Source organism: Natrix helvetica (assembly GCF_964273705.1).
Source record: "Natrix helvetica genome assembly, chromosome: 6".
Taxonomy (NCBI): domain Eukaryota; kingdom Metazoa; phylum Chordata; class Lepidosauria; order Squamata; family Natricidae; genus Natrix; species Natrix helvetica.
The window spans coordinates 53709832-53728473 of NC_138553.1; the positions used below are offsets into that span (position 1 = coordinate 53709832).

The 18642-nt window shown below is 43.0% G+C and overlaps 1 protein-coding gene and 1 long non-coding RNA gene across 2 annotated transcripts in view; one reads left to right on the plus strand and one right to left on the minus strand.

Moving 5' to 3' along the window:
• Positions 1 to 18642, plus strand: part of LOC309394792 — a 482407-nt gene that overhangs the window by 310415 nt on the left and 153350 nt on the right. The window lies entirely within an intron of this gene.
• Positions 1 to 18642, minus strand: part of ANO6 (anoctamin 6) — a 285876-nt gene that overhangs the window by 102653 nt on the left and 164581 nt on the right. The window contains exon 7 of the mRNA XM_081958403.1: positions 998 to 1113. Coding sequence (XP_081814529.1) covers positions 998 to 1113 — 116 coding nt within the window. The remainder of the gene's footprint in view (positions 1 to 997; positions 1114 to 18642) is intronic.

Sequence of the window (18642 nt, forward strand, 5' to 3'; positions counted from 1 at the left end):
TTTCTTTCCATTCAGTCACTTGGAAAAGCAATTCTCTATTTAATAAACTGTGATACACAGGAATTACTTGAAATAATAATGCTCATATTTTTTTATCACTAGGATGATCTTTTCACATCACATACTGTGAATTTCAGTCTGGAAGTTCTATAAGAGTCTCATAATAGCAGTTCCACTTGTGAATAATCAGGCACTGTATCCACCACTATGAACTTTATTTTTGCAAGAACTTTTCAAGAATCCAACATTCTGTATTTATGAAGATATAATATGATTCAAATGTTTTTTTCTGAAGCTTATGTTCTATAATCATAGGCAGTCCTTGCTTAACAACTATTCTGTTCATGTTATGAGTGCTAAAATATAACTTTAGGACTGCTTCTTGTATTTAGAACTTTTGCAGCATTCTACAGTCCTGCCATTTTCATGTTTCACAGACAGAGTCAATGGAGAATTTGGCAATACAATCACAAATTGTGATGAAATGATGTCTCTCTTAATCACAGGTCACTTAACAACCTCAGGAGAAGTGAGGTCATAAGTGCTTCACAGTCATATGAAATCTTACTTAACAACCATCTCTTAGCAATGGGATTGCTGGGCCACTTGTAGTCATTACCACTGAACTTTAAAAAATATTATTTTAAGAATAGTTCTACTCAGTATATTATTAAAAGTAATCATACAAATATAAATTAATGGAAAATATGCTTAGACCATTTGGGGCTTGGATGGCTCATACTCTGATGACATTCAGGAAACAATTAAAAAGCTGGTAATTCTCCCAGGCTTTGGGACAAAGTACAGCTTAACTGGCCAGAGTCATTGGCAGTTCGATAGCCTACATACTGATTAAATTTTGTAAAGAAACACATTTTTGCTTTTTCTCACATTTGCCTAATGCAACATTATAAATGCTTGTTTTCTGTTAAATGATTATTATTCATAGAAAAATAAAATACTCATAAGGAATGGTATAACACTCCTTAATACTTACCTGACAAGATCTAAGGGTTGCAGTTTGAAAATATTTTGAGGATAGGCCCATTCTCTGTAAAGCAGGTGTCGTTCATTTGGGCACTTAGGATCCTGTGATTGGTAATTGAATCTTGACTATAAACAAAATATTTTCTCATTAATTGATGATTCAAGGGCACAAAATTGTGTTTATTTTAATCACATTTAGTCCTACAACCAAGCATGAATAATTACTCTGAAAGTTTCTGAAATTACTACCACCTACTGTATATGCCAGCTCAATATATATTTTATCATTATTATGGAGGAAACTAGAATCTCCTATATTATTTTTGAAATGCTGCTCAAGAGGCAATGGTGGTCATAATTGCTTTATTTTGTTCCAGTAGCAGATTGAGCTAAGATTTATTCACACAAATCAGTTTAAGGATCAGAAGTGGCACCTTTTGGAGTGAAGAAATTTTCTCTGACAGTTGTTTGTGTCTCTTTGAATAAAGAAATGTTTTATTTTTCTGTATAATGTGCAATCTTTTCCAAGCTTCTCTAACTTCCAAACCCATTTTAACTTATCTCAATGATATTTTAAGGAAATATCCCCCCCTATTTTTATCCATCGTCTCTCATCCATTTTAAAATTTTGATTTTCCATTTCTTAGCTTGTCTCCCATATTCTTCTCTTGGATCTATTGTACTGTATTTGCTTGCACTGCTTGGCCAATCCTCTTAAATATTTCTCCCTTCTCTACCCTATTCCATTGTCTAAGTTTCAAATGATCTACTCTTACCCCTGTTTCTCTCCCAAGAAATTTTTCCTGTATTTCCATTTCCTGTTTAATTTCCCTTAAAATACTCTCCCCTTGGTTTATTTCATCAATCATTCTTATTTTATTTTTTTCTTCTTTTTGTCTTGTCTTCTTGCTTGTTGTTTCCTCTGTTCAATTTTTTCAGCTGCTCTTTCAGTTGACTCCTCCTCTTCCTGAGTGTCCTGGTTTCTCCTTGTCTTTTGTACTATAATTTCCAGCTTTTCTTTTTAAAATACTCTGCATTTTATTCAAAATCTCCTCATATTCTCTTGTCAAGGTGCCTTTAAAATCCAGAATTAACAATGCAATTTCTTACCGGATTTCACTCATTTTTGTTTTTTATTTTATTTTTTTATTTTTCTCTAACAGTCCAACAATCTAATTTCCAAACCTAAAGCCACTTCTCAAGTGGTTCGATATCCACTGTCCAAGAGATTTTGTATCCCAAAGTTAAATTAATCAGTCTGTTCCTCTAATTAGTCCAAAAATAAAATCTTCATAAACCCCTCTGCCAATTCAGTCTTATTTTGAAGTTTGAAGCTTTTTAATAATTAGGTTTTCTTAATCTCACACTTAAATTTCCACAACCAAGTCTTTAGGATTTTGGGGGTATGTTGTACCTTCCTTTGTCAACTGTTGGCAGTCTTAAATCAGCTTTCAAATCAGCTTTCTTCTTTATACAAATTTACTATAATACTGCAAAATTTAAATGTGGTATTAGCTTTTATATAAATAGTTCCAGCATTTTAAAAATGCCTTTCCAACGCCCAACTCCTGTCCAATTTAAAAATCCAATCTTCTGTATTTTAGTAAAGTAGAATAAAATATGGATTAAAATATAAGAATGAAGACGTGGCATAAAAGGGACAGTTAGAAGCTTGCTTAAAGGGACAGGGAAATGTCATCAGCCTTCAACCACAACATGTTCAAGCAAACGTCCCTATGTCAAAAATCCAAAACCACAAGGTTCAATTAAAGTTTGCATAGAGACACGTAGTCAGTACCTATGACCCAAGACAAAAGGAGAAGTAAGACAATATCTACTTATAAGGCTTTTTCCTCAAGATAATCAATAAGAAATGAGTTAAGTGTTTCCGTGTTACGCTGTCTTTAAGAATGTATAAGAATGTGTGCTTCGATAATGAAGGTTGTTCAGAATTTGCAATGTGCTTTCTGAACCTGGCTGCCAAATAAACTCTTCCTGCATCCTGAGTGTCACTGCATTTTTTTGCTTGCCAGCTGTGCTTAGACTCTAAGACATACGGTAGACTGATCTGACTCTTATCACTAAACTCACTGCGCATGTCCACACATTCTTCCACATTCCTTCATCATTATTATTTCACTTCTTTGTCTTTTGTTTGCCTGCCAAGGTGGTAGGCAGGAACTCTGCCAAAATGTAATCATTAGCTAGTAAGTTTTTGTTTTCATTTTCTTTACAATAAAATGTGTTTCTTAGAATATATCTCAAGCTTATTTTGCTTAATTATCAAGTATACTTCAAGGAGAAGCCATGGTTCATCCCTCATTAAATACAGAGCTGAATTTACACCCTGACAAGTGGTAGCAGAGGATGGTTCGGATTTATGGCTATTTTGTATTGATTTATGGTTTTTCCTTGCTTGTTACTTTGATGATAAGCGTCTAGGCTAATTAGGCAGATGATTAATTTTGCGACTGCAGAACGCTGATTTTAATCACTTCTACAATGCCTAAAAAGAAAAAGAAACTAAGAAAACGTCCTGCACAAGATATAGACGTCTCTGATCTCTCTGATGAAGAAGCGAAAAGCATTTTACACAGGTTTACCCTTCAAATGCCGCTTGCTTCAGCAACCAGACTGGATGAAGAATCTGCCATGGGAGAACAAAAGGAGGAAATGCTCTTACACAGGTCTCAAGAAGAAGAAGAATACAGAAAAGCTGCTCTTGAAGGCGACGTGCTAAGACCAAGGTCAGTGACGCCTCCTTCTAATTATGTATGCTTCCAAGCAATTCTCCGAGAACCTTTAGATTTTGAAACGCTTGGGGCAAGGCCAAAGGTTTCACAATCGGAAAAGCATTTATACTCTCCCACACAGAGAGAAACCTATCATTCTCCTCGAAGCTCTAAGCAAGCTATAAAAGCCTATTGTGATCAAATAGAATTTTTTGAACATAAGCTATCCCAGGCAAAAATGGCCTTATCTATGCTCGAGCCGGATAAGAGGAACTCTCCTGTTTTTCAGATTTCTGAGAACGCCATCTCGGCTCCTTCTCCAAAACCTAAGACACACCCCCTGGAGGATATTGTGTCAGTCAAATCAGAACAGAGAGCTGTGTACACATCACAATTGCCACAAGACGTTTTTTCTTCTCAAGTTACAAATGCCATGCAGGCAGAAAGATTAATTGAGAAGCCTAAAACTGAAATTGCAGCTCCATCTACTGGCAGAAGTAATTTACTAGAGAAAGCCGACATGCATAGTAAATTCCAGGAACAATTACAGATATTATACCAGGCTTTATTAAACATGTCCTTAACTCACTCAGATATTCAGGCTGCAATGCAACAAGTATCTCCAAAGGCTCAATCTTCAGCACCCCCTGGTGCTGCTGATGTCTTCTTAGATGAAGCACAACAATACTTAATGCAGCAAAGGCAAATGGCTGCGTCTCCAGCAGGCCATGTTAATATTGCAGCTCAAGCACCGGCCGCAGCTTTAGCACAGCAACCACAGGTGCGACTACAACAAGTATATTTACCTGCATAGCCAGCATTTCAACTGCACATTCCTCAACAGGCATTTTCTGTTGCTCCATTGACTGGTGAGTCAAAATTAAAAATGTCAGGACAGAATTATAAGGCCTGGGTCAGTGAGGTTGCACTTTTGCTTTGCAGAGAAGGTACCCATTGTATGGTATTTAATCCTCCTGTCCAGCCATGGACTCCTGCAATAAGAGACTTAGAGACTAAGGCTTGCACAACATTATTGATGTCCATGGCTACTGAATTGCAGGTTACTTTTCCGCCTAATGCAACAGCCCAACAAATTTGGGTCCAATTGGAAAATTGCTACAGGCCTGTTTCAATTGAATCTTCATGTTTGCTCATGTCTGAGTTCCATGGTTCGAGATTTAAACCTGGTGAACAAGTTGGAGGACATTTAACCAAACTGACAGGAATGAGAAAAGAATTGAGAGAAAGAGGCCATTTTATTGATGATATTCAAATGATCAGCATTATCATTAACTCATTGAATTATGAATGGAAAGATGCCATTGCAAAGATTAACCAAGTGCCTATTCCTCAATGCACAGTGGACAATGTTTACAGACTTTTACTTGAAGAAGAGGCACTTATGTTAGCCACACCACATTTGTGACAACCGCCCGCATCAAGAGCTCCAACTAGGCGTCCCTTCCGAGGAAGAGCCTACGTTCCAAGGATGCCAAGATGCTACATCTTTAACTGTGTGGGACATGCCATCCAGGATTGTCTCCAATGAGTTCCAGCTCCCGTCACATACCAGCCCAGAGGAACAGATTCCGGAGGCACAGGCAGAAGACAAGGTCGACGTGGTCCAAGGCGTAATCCACAAGCTCCACTCGTCACATTGGCCTTAACCAACAATCCACAACCTCATCCAGAGTACGACAGACGGCTTTTGTGGACTTTGGACAGTGGCACAGTGTTGCATGTTACCTACAGAAAGGAAATTTTCACAGAGATGCACGAGCCTGAACCTGAACTACATGAACTTTATTCTTTCTCCAATCATCCCTGTAAGATCATGGGGAAAGGAACTGTTTATGTTGAAGAGCTCAATGCATTTATCCCTGATGTTTATTGCATACCTACAGCAACTAGTAATTTGCTTAGTCAGAGTCACTTGTTTAGAGTGTTAAAGTTCCAGGTTCACCACCTCGAAAAAGCAAGTTACATAGTTAAAAATGGAGATATTGTTGCTGAAACCATGTTAATTGGTGGTGTTTATTACATAAAACCAAAGCCTAAACTGCAAACACTGGCAAGTATACAAACTCCAAAAGAGGAGAGCACAGGCCCAGAGAGAGATGTTCCAGTGAGAGATGCTGTAGCTACTCCAAAGGCTCCTAAAGCCAACAAACAGAAAATAAGGAAACAGGTTGCTCAGAGCAAGCCTGAGGTTCCTCACAAAACTGTTAATGTTGAAAATTCACTGATTGGTAAACCTTTGCATTCCAGGTGTATCCACAAGTGGCATGCCAGTTTCCGTGTTCTTAGGAAAATGCCGGAGTTCGCAAAAGGTTTGGATCTAAAGGGGTGTGAGGTGTTTTCGGATTGTGCTGTATGCAAGAAGGCCAAATCCAAAGCAGCAGCAGTTCTCAAACGTGCTACATGCCTGTCACCATGCATTTTTGATTTGGTACACACTGACATAGTGGGTCCTTTTCCGCCAACACTTGATGGTAAAAAATATTTTCTAACAATTGTTGATAATTACTATAGATATGTATATGTATATCCTATGAAAGAGAAATCTGAGACTTTTCAGATCTTTAAAGACTTTGCAGCTCTTGTTTCTACCCAACACCAAGTTCACATCGCCAGAATCCAGAGTGACCGTGGTGCCGAATTCATGTCTCAGCATTTCCAGGACTGGATTTGTAAGAATGGAATTCTTCACCAGACATCAGCTCCGTACACACCGGCTCATAATGGAGTCGCAGAACGAAGACAAGGGGTCCTATAAACCATGATGCGTTGTCTCCTAGAAGACGCCAATCTCAGTAACCCATACTGGGGTGAAACTATCAAATATGCAACTTACATTGTCAACCATACTTGGAGAAGTGTAATAAATCAGACTTCTTTCTTCATGATGTATGGATACAAGCCCGATCTCAAGAACCTTCATATTTTTGGTTCATACGCTATGGTGAACATTCCCTTAGTTCAAAGAAGAAAAGGAGGTCCAGCACCAAAGAGACTGAGATTTATGGGTATTGATGATAATTCAAAATAGAGTAAATTTATTGACCCTAAACATGTAATTGTGATTTCCCAATCTGCTAATTTTGAGGAAGATGTTGATTGGACCAGGATTCATTCCAATGATCCTGGAGTTTATTTTCCTAGAGATGATGTTGTAGATGCCACGCAGCCCGATGACCAAGATTCACGGTCAGATATTCCATCCACAAGTTCTTCTCAACCTGATGTTCCGTCTTCGTGAGCCGCGGATGCTGATGCTGATGCTAGCACCGAATGTGAGGACGAGGATGAAGAAGAAGAAGAATGGACTGTTGTTCTGAGACGTTCCAAGAGGGTCACAAAGGGAATCCCTCCACAGCGATATTCGTGGCAATTGACAAAAACATCCTTGCCTTTGATTTGCAATGTTACACTTCCTCCTGATACGTTCACACAAATCAAGCATCTTCCTGATTTAGAACAAAGAAGTGGTATGAGGCAATGCAGAATGAAATGGACAGTCTAAAGAAACTTAAGGTATTTACACCTGCAAAACCTCCAGCAAACAAAAATGTTATTGGCACTCGATGGGTCTATAGAATCAAAAAGAAGCCAAATGGTGAGTCATTGTACAAGACCAGACTGGTAGCTCAGGGTTTCGTTCAACGTTATCCTGAGGACTACACAAACACCTACTCACCGACAGTCAGAACTGAGAGTGTAAAAATTGCTTTAGCCACTGCAACTATCCTTGGTTTAGAGGTTTTTCAGTTCGATGTTGACACGGCTTATCTGACCTAGATGAAGAGATCTACGTGAGAGGTCCTCCAGGATTCCGACAAGAAGGGGATACCTGGTTTCTAAACAAAAGTCTTTATGGTCTGAAACAGTCTGGTTTAATGTGGTACTTATGTCTTACTGACAAACTAAAGTCAATGGGCTTTATTAAGTCTGAAACTGATGAGTGTGTGTTCACAAAGAGATCTCATAATACATATGAGATAGTTCTTGTTTATGTTGATGATATCGTTTATATTGGTCCAAATAAGAAAATGAGAGAGATTTTTGCTAAAGCTTTGCAGAGATACTTCACATTGAAATCTTTAGGTCACATTAGCACTTACTTAGGTGTTCAGATTGACAAAACACAGAAGGGGTTCAGTCTTTCACAAGAGGATAAAATTGAACACATTTTGCATCATTGCAATATGAAGGATGCTAACACAACAAAGACACCCAATGCAAAAAGATTTTCACAACTTAACACATGAACCAAGTCCTGAGTTCGAGGAGCAAATACTTTATCATTCAGTCATTGGGTCACTACATTAGTAGTTGGACCAGACCCCACATTGCACTTAGTGTTAATCTCATCTCGACACGTAGGTAAGGCAAAACAGTTTCATTGGACATGCATTAAGAAGTTATTGAAATACCTAAAACACACTAAACATATGAAGTTATTGTTAGAACCAACACATACTGATTATGCAGAATTATGTTGTTATGCAGATTCTGATTGGGCAAGTGATAAGAAATCACGTAAAAGTACTTCAGGTTATATGATGTTCCTCAATGGATGTCCTGTTTACTGGCAAGTGAGAAAACAGAATTTTGTTTCTTGTTCATCTACTGAAGCTGAATATGCTTGTGTTTCAGATGCATGTAATTCTCTAACATGGTTTGATGCTTTGATCACAGATATCTGGACATGTCGGAGTCAACAAATAACTGTGATGGAAGATAATGAATCAGTGGTTTATATTTCTGAGTCATATTTCACAGGTTCTAGGACCAGACACATTGGCATCCATTATCAAAACATAAAGCAATTAGTTAAACACGGTTTTGTTAAATTGCAATATGTATCTACACATGATCAAATTGCTGACATGCTCAACAAACCGCTTCCAGCAGCTCAACACGAGCATCTGCGTAAGAAGGTGTGCCTTATTTGATGATGTACTCGATGTCCGCTCAACTGGCAAAAGAAGGGGTGTCACTGCGTTTTTTGTTTGCCAGCTGTGTTTAGACTCTAAGACATACGGTAGACTGATCTGACTCTTATCATTAAACTCACTGCCCATGTCCATACATTCTTCCACATTTCTTTATCATTATTATTTCACTTCTTTGTCTTTTATTCGCCTGCCAAGGTGGTAGGCAGGAACTCTGCCAAAATGTAATCATTAGCTGGTAAGTTTTTGTTTTCATTTTCTTTATAATAAAATGTGTTTCTTAGAATATATCTCAGGTTTATTTTGCTTAATTATCAAGTATACTTCAAGGAGAAGCCACGGTTCATCCCTCATTAAATACAGGGCTGAATTTATACCCTGACACTGAGAAGTCTAAAGCCTGTCATATTCTGCAACAATTCTGGCGACCGTGGGCAGGACTTAGAGCGATATTTCGCTGAGGACGGAACGGACCGACCGGTGCCCCATCGAGGCCGTCTCGCTTGTCTTCAGGCATCATGGAGATCTTTCTGTGGAAGGGGGCTGACGACCTCTCTTGGGCATCCGGAGGACACCACCGATCTAAGAATATGACCAGGATCAGGACAAGTTAATAAAAATTATGCCAGCTGAGAAAGAAGACGCCTGCAGGCAAGTATCAAAAGAATTGTAGACCCACTCGGTTAGGAGTGGAAGAGGGGGCCTGATTACCCCCCCTGAGCCCGGGGTAGCATCCCATCCCATACTCCGGCACCCCAGGTCGGTGACAGTGTGTTAGAAATTGAACATGGGGAGGGGGGAGCGTTCCTCAAACGCCCCTCCAATGCATGTTGAAAAAAAAGAAAGAACAAATGGTCCCATTTGGTGGGGCCAGGAGGAAGAAAACCAAAAAGGTTATCGAAGGGACAGATCAAGTGGACCACAAACCTGGTCCAAGGGAGCAGTTGAGATAAAAACTCAAATTGCCCCTAAGGGAAATTTATTGCCAGAAGCTGAGGGGGAGCTATGTAAGGTGTGGATATATGCTCCATTCTCAATGGCTGATTTATATAATTGGAAAAATCATATTCCTGCTTATAGAGAAAATCCAGATGAGATGCATGTCCTTTTTGCATCCATTTTTCTGAACTCACTAGTCTGCTTGGCCTGACATACAAAGTCTGATGGAAATTTTATTAACCCCAGAGAAAAGAAGGCTGGTGAAGGTAACCATAAATACGCTTTTGCAGAAGGATCATGCAAAGGATCCAGACTGGACATGGTTACTGAAGGAACCAGATTGGAAACCTAGTACATTCAGCTGCAAAATTATTGGGGTCTGCTAGCAATTCAGTTTTGAGTCTCGTGGTTAGCTCGCTTGCGGGTTGCTCTTGCCGGTCACGGCGTTGCCGCCTGGGGGTTACTTGGGCAGCTGTTTGAGTAGAGGGAATGATGGTGACTACTACGTGCTCCCGTTTGCATTTGTACTGAGGCATGTGGGAGAGGGCATCAACTAGAAAGTTCCTCCCGCCTGGAATGTGCTTTAAGGCAAAATCAAAACGGTTGAAGTATTGAGCCCATCGGACTTGTTTGGGTGATAGTTTCGTGGGGTCCTAAGCACCTCCAGATTTTTCTGGTTGGTCCAGACTTCGAACGGTTTCTGGCTCCCATCCAACAGGTGTCTCCAGGTTAGCAGTGCCCATCTCACTGTGAAAGCCTCCTTTTCCCATGCGGCCCATCGTCTCTGTGTCTGTGAGCTTGCGGGAGGTGTAGGCATTGGGTTGTAAGTTTCCTTGGTTGTTTCTTTGGAGTAGCACCGCTCCCACTGCCACATCGCTGGCGTCTGCCTGGATCAAGAAAGGTTTCTCGGGGTCAGGATGCTTCAGCACTGGCTCCTTTGCAAACATTTCTTTTAGTGTCTCGAATACCTCTTGGCAGGTTAGGTCCCATGGTAGGTGTTGTCCTGGATGAGGATTCGTTCTTGGGCTTCCTGTCTTCAGGAGGTCTGTCAGGAGTTTGGCAATCTTCGCAAAGGAGGGGATGAATTGCCTGTAGAAGTTTGCAAACCCTAGGAAGCTTTGTAGCTGTCTGCGGGTGCGAGGGGGATCCCAGCTTATCCCAGGTGTGAATCTTGGCATCCCATGTAGCATACTTTTGAAATAAGCAAAAATAAACCCGAAGCAAGATGTAATAAAAAACATTTTTAATATAAAAGAAAATAAAAATACAAAACTTGCTAACTGAATTAATTACATCTTGGCAAAGCTATGTGCCTGCCTCCTTCGGCAGGTGAACAGAAGATCAGAAGAGAAAGTTAAGAAGGAATGTGAAGGAGCATGCGCACTAAATCATTTGCAGATAAGAACTGTGACCTGCGCAGTAAATTTTCAGCGCAGCTAGCAAACCAATTAACACAGTGACACCCCTTCTTTTGCTAGTTGAGCTGATGTCATCAAATCATCAAATAAGGCAAATCCTCTTTCGCAGATACTCATGTTGAGCTGCTGGAAGCGGTTTTATTGCAATTTAACAAAATCTTGTTTAGCTAATTGCTTTGTGTTTTGATAACGAATGTCAATGTGTCTGGACCTAGAACCTGTGAAATATGACTCAGAAATATAAACCACCAATTCATTATCTTCCATCACTGTGATTGGTCGAATCTGACGTGTCCAGATATCTGCGATCAAAGTATCAAACCATGTTAGAGAATTACATGCATTTGAAACACAAGCATATTCAGCTTCAGTAGATGAACAAGAAACAAAATACTGTTTTCTCACTTGCCAGTAAACAGGACAACCATTCAGGAACATCATGTAACCTGAAGTACTTTTGCATGATTTCTTATCACTTCCCCAATCAGAATCTGCATAACAACATAATTCTGCATAATCAGTATGTGTTGGTTCTAGCAATAACTTCATGTGTTTAGTGTGTTTCAGGTATTTCAATAACTTCTTAATGCATGTCCAATGAAATTGTTTTGCCTTACCTACGTGTCGTGATAAGAGATTAACACTAAGTGCAATGTTGGGTCTGGTCCAACTACTAATGCACAACAGTGACCCAATGACTGAAGGAAATAGTGTTTGGTCCTCGAATTCAGGACGTGGTTCATGTGTTAAGTTGTGAAAATCTGTTTGCATGGGTATCTTTGTTGTGTTAGCATCTTTCATGTTGCAATGATGCAAAATGTGGTCAATTTTCTCCTCTTGTGAAAGACTAAACCCCTTCTGTATTTTTTTCAATCTGAACACCTAAATAATAATAATAATAATAATAATAAATTTAGATTTATTAGCCGCTCCCTTTCCAAGTAGGACTCGGGGCGGCGTACAATGGAGCATATAACATGAAACATATATAACAACACCAAACGTACATACATACACAACACACATACATACACGGAGGAGGAAGCAAAGTACATCAATAGACAGTTAAAAATCTGCTTTAAAATACCCCAATTGTAAAAACCCAATAAAATTAATATTTAAGAACAATTTAAAAAACAGTTTGGAGGAATGGGAAAATTACGATTGCGATTGAGCCAGGCCGGATAATTGAAAGAGGTGGGTCTTCAGCTGTACACGGAAGGAGCGGAGATCGGAAATCATCCTGATGTCACGGGGGAGGTCATTCCATAGGGCTGGGCCCATCACAGAGAAGGCTCTGCTCCTGGGTGTCGCCCCCCGGCACTGTTTGGCGGACGGCACCCGGAGAAGTCCCTCTCTGTGTGAGCGAATTGGTCGTAGGGATGTGTGGGGCAGGATGCGATCCTGCATATAACTAGGCCCTGTGCCATGGAGCGCTTTAAAGATCATAATCAAAACCTTGAAACGCACTCGGTAGACCACAGGCAGCCAGTGCAGCTCGCGCAGGAGAGGTGTTACAGGGGAGTATCTAGTCCTCCCCATAATCACCCGCGCGGCCGCGTTCTGGACCAATTGTAGTCTCCGAGTGCATCTCAAGGGAAGCCCCATGTAGAGAGCATTGCAGTAATCCAGGCGAGACGTCACTAGCGCATGGGTGACTGTGCGTAGGGCATCCCGGTCCAATAAGGGGCGCAATTGGCGCATCAGGCGAACCTGATGGAACGCCCCCCTTGCCACGGCTGTTACATGGTTATCCATGGACAGCCGGGTATCCAGGAGGACGCCCAAATTGCGCACCTGTTCCATGGGGGCTAGTTGGACGCCCCCGATGGCCAGAGATGGAAACACCTGGTTGAACCGGGAGGCCGGAAGCCACAGCCACTCCGTCTTGGAAGGGTTGAGTTTTAGTCGGTTGCCATCCATCCAGACCCGTACGGCTTCCAGACACCGGGACATCATTTCGACGGCCTCATTGGGGTGGTTCGGAGTGGAAATGTATAGCTGAGTATCATCAGCATACAGATGATATCCCACTCCGAAACCACGGATGATCTCGCCCAGCGGTTTCATATATGTGTTGAACAGGAGAGGCGAGAGCACCGATCCCTGTGGCACTCCACATGTGAGTGGCCTCCGGGTCGAACTCTGCTCCCCTGTCAACACACGTTGCGTCCGACCAGAGAGGTAGGAGCCAAACCACCGTAAAACGGTGCCCCTGACTCCCAGCCCCTCTAGCCGGTGCAACAGGATACCATGGTCGATGGTATCGAACGCCGCCGAGAGATCTAATAGGACCAGGATAGAGGAACAACCCCTATCTCTGGCCCTCCAGAGATCATCAACCAATGCGACCAAGGCCGTCTCCGTGCTGTGCCCGGGTCGGAAGCCGGACTGGCGCGGGTCTAGATAATCATTTTCCTCCAGGTGACGTGGGAACTGCTGTGCTACCACACTCTCTACAACCTTCGCTAAAAAAGGAAGGTTGGAGACTGGACGATAATTGACTAGGTCCGTTGGGTCCAGGGAAGGCTTCTTGAGCAGGGGCCTCACCACCGCCTCTTTCAAGGCGGCCGGTAGAGACCCCTCACCCAGCGAGGCGTTCACCAGGCCCAGGAGCCAGTCACGCGTGACCTCCCAGGATGCCAGTACAAGCCAGGAGGGACACGGGTCCAATAAACATGTGGTGGGTCGCAGACGTCCACGCAACCTGTCCAAATCCTCGATGGCAACCGAGTCAAACTCCTCCCAAAGCGGTCCCTCAAGACTCGCAACGGGCGTCTCTACTGAACCACTGAAAGGGGTCCATCCCATCCGGATTTGAGCGACTTTGTCCTGTAGATAATTCCCAAACTCCTCTGCTCTACCCTGTAAAGGGGCTTCCCGTGGTCTCTCGAACAAGAGGGAACGGGTCACCCGAAACAGGGCGGCAGGGCGGTTATCTGCAGACGCAATAAGAGCAGCGCAATGTTGACGTTTGGCCGCTCTTAGTGCCACAAGGTACGTCTTCAAATATGCTCGTGCCTGTGCTCGGTCAAATTCGGAACGGGAGGATCTCCAACGACTCTCTAGGCGTCTCTTGTGGCGTTTCATCACCCTTAGCTCCTCGGTAAACCAAGGTGCCAGGGTGGTTCTTCGCCGCAGGAGAGGCCGCAAAGGCGCCACCCGGTCTAGGGCCCCGGTAGCCGCACTATTCCATGCGACTACCAGGTCCTCTACTCGGGGGCGGGTCAGGTCCACAGGAGGTGGCCCAAGTTCCGTCTGGAACCTATCCGGTTCCATCAGGCGCTTGGGGCGGAACCATCTAATACCTTCCAGTTCCGCCTCCTCGCGGCGGGGGGTAGCACCAGGGAAGTCCAGCCGGAGAAGTGAGTGATCCGACCATGACAGGGGAATAATGTCTAGATCCCCTATTCCCAGATCACTCGTCCACTGGCCGGAGACAAAAACAAGGTCCAGGGTGTGGCCTCCCTCGTGAGTAGGGCCCTGAATTAACTGGGTCAGGTCCATGGCTGTCATGGAAGCCATGAACTCCCGAACCCCCTCAGACGCTTCTCCCATCGACGGCAGATTAAAATCCCCCATCACTAAAAGTTTTGGGGTCTCGACCGCCACCGATGAGATCAGCTCAAGGAGTTCGGGCAGGGCCGCTGAAGTATAGCGAGGAGCCAGGTATACTATCAGCAGGCCCAACTGCCTCCCTGGGCCCCATCTCACGACGAGGGACTCACACCCGGATGTCTGCGGCACAGTGAACTCTCTCGGCTCTAAGTCTTCCCGGATAATCACTGCTACCCCACCGCCCCTTCCCTGGGCCCGAGGCTGGTGAAATGCTCGATAACCTGGAGGGCACATTTCCACAAGGGGTAGACCTCCCTCGTGGCCCAACCAGGTCTCGGTTATTCCGGCGAGGTCCGGGTCCCCCTCCAAAATTAGATCGTGGATGAGGGGGGCCTTATTAGCAACGGACCTCGCATTGCATAACAGCAGTCTCAGGCCTTGGGTCTGTAGATCCTGACCACCTAGTATGCAGGGATTGGTACAAACGACCGGGAATGACCAAAAACCCCGGTCTCCCAACCGACTACGTGCTCTTAAACTGTCCTCGCACCTGCCCCTCCCTACGACCGTTGGTATTAAGGTGCCCTGCATAGGAATGCTATCTTCCCTCTCCTCCCCCACTCCGCCCCCTCCTCTTTCGACCACACCTAAGTGCCTGGCTCTTCCATCCCTCCTAACCAGTTCCCCCCCCCATCCCTACAACCCCTCCCCCCCCCATCCTTATAACCCCTTACAACTTTTAAAAAACATTTAATTAAAAAACCCCTTAACGTGCGCTTCCTCCACCTCTCTGGGTTAATGAACCCGTCCTCAAGGTGGGCCCTCGAGAGGGCTGGAGGCCAGACCTGCGAGAGAGGGGACTCCCGCAGCTGCAGTAAATCCGACTTCGTGTACATAAAGATCATATAGAAAAAAAAATCATAGGGGCAAAGTTAGTTAGTTACAGATGCTGAAGATGTATCCTGGTTTGTCGTAGATATTGTCCTAACCCTAGATGGAAAGGGTAAGTTAGTGGGCTAGTCGATGGTAAAATAGATTAATGAGGTTTGAAGCTGTGGCAAGAGAATCAGTACTCGATAAAGGCAGGAAGGAAAAGGTCACACCTTCAGCAACTGTCCACCTATCCCCCTGGTGTCTCTCCTCCATGACCAGGCCCAGGAAAAGATGGACACTTGCCTTCTTGGGACCCCTGCTGCTCATCTTCGCAGGGGCTATTGTTAGATGTTAGACATGTTAGATGTTAAACATGTTAAATTCCACAACCTTAGATTTCAAGCTTTCCATTCCAGTTGTCTTTGCTCTGATGTGGTTCACTCAGCTCCCCCTCCACCAGCCGCTTCGTTTAGCTCTCCTCTCTTCTCCTCTCCTCAACTCCATCCACACAACGAAGCGGTCTTCCGGCTTTCCGACCAGCACCCCGTGCTAATGTGCTAATGTGACCTAAAGATTTCAATGTGAAGAATCTCTGCAAACTTTTAGCAAAAATCTCACTGGACCAATATAAACAATATCATCAACATAAACAAGAATTATCTCATAAGCATTGTTAGATCTTTTTGTGAACACGCATTCATCAGTTTCGGACTTAATAAAGCCCATTGAATTTAGTTTGTCAGTAAGACATAAGTACCACATTAAACCTGACTGTTTCAGACCATAAAGACTTTTGTTCAGGAACCAGGTATCCCCTTCTTGCTGTCAGAATCCTGGAGGTCCTCTCACATAGATCTCTTCATCTAGGTCTGCATGTAGATAAGCCGTGTCCACATCAAACTGGAAAACTTCTAAACCAAGAATAGTTGCAGTGGTTAAAGCAATTTTTAAACTCTCAGTTCTGACTGTTGGTGAGTAAGTGTTTGTGTAGTCCTCAGGATAACATTGAGCGAAACCCTGAGCTACAAGTCTGGCTTTGTACAATGACTCACCATTCGGTTTCTTCTTGATTCTATAGACCCATCGAGTGCCAATGACATTTTGTTTGCTGGAGGTTTGGCAGGTGTAAATACATTAAGTTTCTTTAAACTGTCCATTTCATCCTACATTGCTTCATACCATTTATTGTGCTATGAATCAGGAAGCTGCTTGATTTGTGTGAATGTATCAGGAGGAAGTGTAACATTGCAAATCAAAGGCAAGGGTGTTTTTGTCAGTTGCCACGAATATCATTGTGGAGGGATTCCTTTTATGACCCTCTTGGAATGTCTCGGAACAACAGTCCATTCTTCTTCTTCATCCTTGTCCTCACATTCGTCGCTAGCATCAGCATCTGTGGCTTGAGAAGATGGAGCATCAGGTTGTGAAGAACTGGTAGAAGGAATATCTGCCTGTGAATCTTGGTCATCAGGCTGCGTGGCATCTGCAACATCATCTCTAGGAAAATAAACTCCAGGATCATTGGAATGAATCCTGGACCAGTCAATGTCTTCCTCAAAATTAGCAGATTGTGAAATCACAATTACATGTTTAGGGTCAATAAATTTGCTCCATTTTGAATTTTCATCAATACCCATAAATCTCAGTCTCTTTGCTGCTGGACCTCCTTTTCTTCTTTGAGCTAAGGGAATGTTCACCATAGCGTATGAACCAAAAATGTGGAGGTTCTTGAGATCTGGCTTGTAGCCATACATCATGAAGAAAGGAGTTTGATTTATTACACTGCTCCAAGTACGGTTGACAATGTAATTTGCATATTTGATAGCTTCACCCCAGTATATGTTACTGAGATTGGCATCTTCTAGGAGACAACGCATCATGGTTTGTAGAACCCCTTGTCTCCTTTCTGCGACTCCGTTATGAGCTGGTGTGTAGGGAGCGGATGTCTGATGAAGAATTCCATTCTTATGCATCCAGTCCTGGAAATGCTGAGACATGAATTCTGCACCACGGTCACTCTGGATTCTGGCAATGCGAACTTGATATTGGGTAGAAACAAATGCTGCAAAGTCTTTAAAGATCTGAAAAGTCTCAGATTTCTCTTTCATAGGATATACAAATCCATATCTAGAATGATTATCAACAATTGTTAGAAAATACTTTCTATCACCAATTGTTGGTGGAAAAGGATCCACTATGTCAGTATGTACCAAATCAAAAATGCGTGTTGTCAGGCGTGTAGCGTGTTTGGGAACAGCAACTGCTTTGGATTTAGCTTTCCTGCAAACTGCACAATCCAAAAAAAACCTTACACCCCTTTAGATCCAAACCTTTTGCGAACTCCGGCATTTTTCTAAGAACACGGAAACTGCTGTGCCCCAATCTTCTATGCCACTTGTGGATACACCTGGAATGCAAAGGTTTACCAGTTAGTGAATTTTCAACATTAACAGTTTCATGAGGAACCTCAGGCTTGCTCTGAGCAACCTGTTTCCTTATTTTCTGTTTGTTGGCTTTAGGAGCCTTTGGAGTAGCAACAGGATCTCTCTCTGAAGCAACTCTCTCTGGGCCTGTGCTCTTCCTTTTTGGAGTTTGTATACTTTCATGTGCTTGCGGTTTAGGCTTTGGCTTTAAGTAATAAACACCACCAATTAGCATGGTTTCAGCAACAATATCTCCATCTTTAACTATGTAACTTGCTTTCTCGAGGTGGTGAACCTGGAACTTTAACACTCTAGACAAATGACCCTGACTAAGCAAATTACTGGTTGCTGAATGTATGTAATAAACATCAGGGATGAATGTATCGAGCTCTTCAACGTAAACAGTTCCTTTTCCCATGACCTTAAAAGGGTGGTTGGAGAAGGAATACAGTTCCTGTAGATCAGGTTCAGGCTCGTGCATCTCTGTGAAAAGTTCCTTTCTGTAAGTGACGTGCAAAGCTGCGCCACTGTCCAAAGTCCACAAAAGATGTCTGTCGTACTCTGGATGAGGTTGTGGATCGTTGGTTAAGGCCAATGTGGTGAGTGGAGCTTGCGGATCATGCCCTGGAACATGACGACCTTGTTTTCTGCCTCTATCTCTGCCTCTGGAGTCTGTTCCTCTGGGCTGGTATGTGACGGGAGCTGGAACTCGTTGGGGACAATCCCGGGTGTCATGTCCCATACGGTTACAGATGTA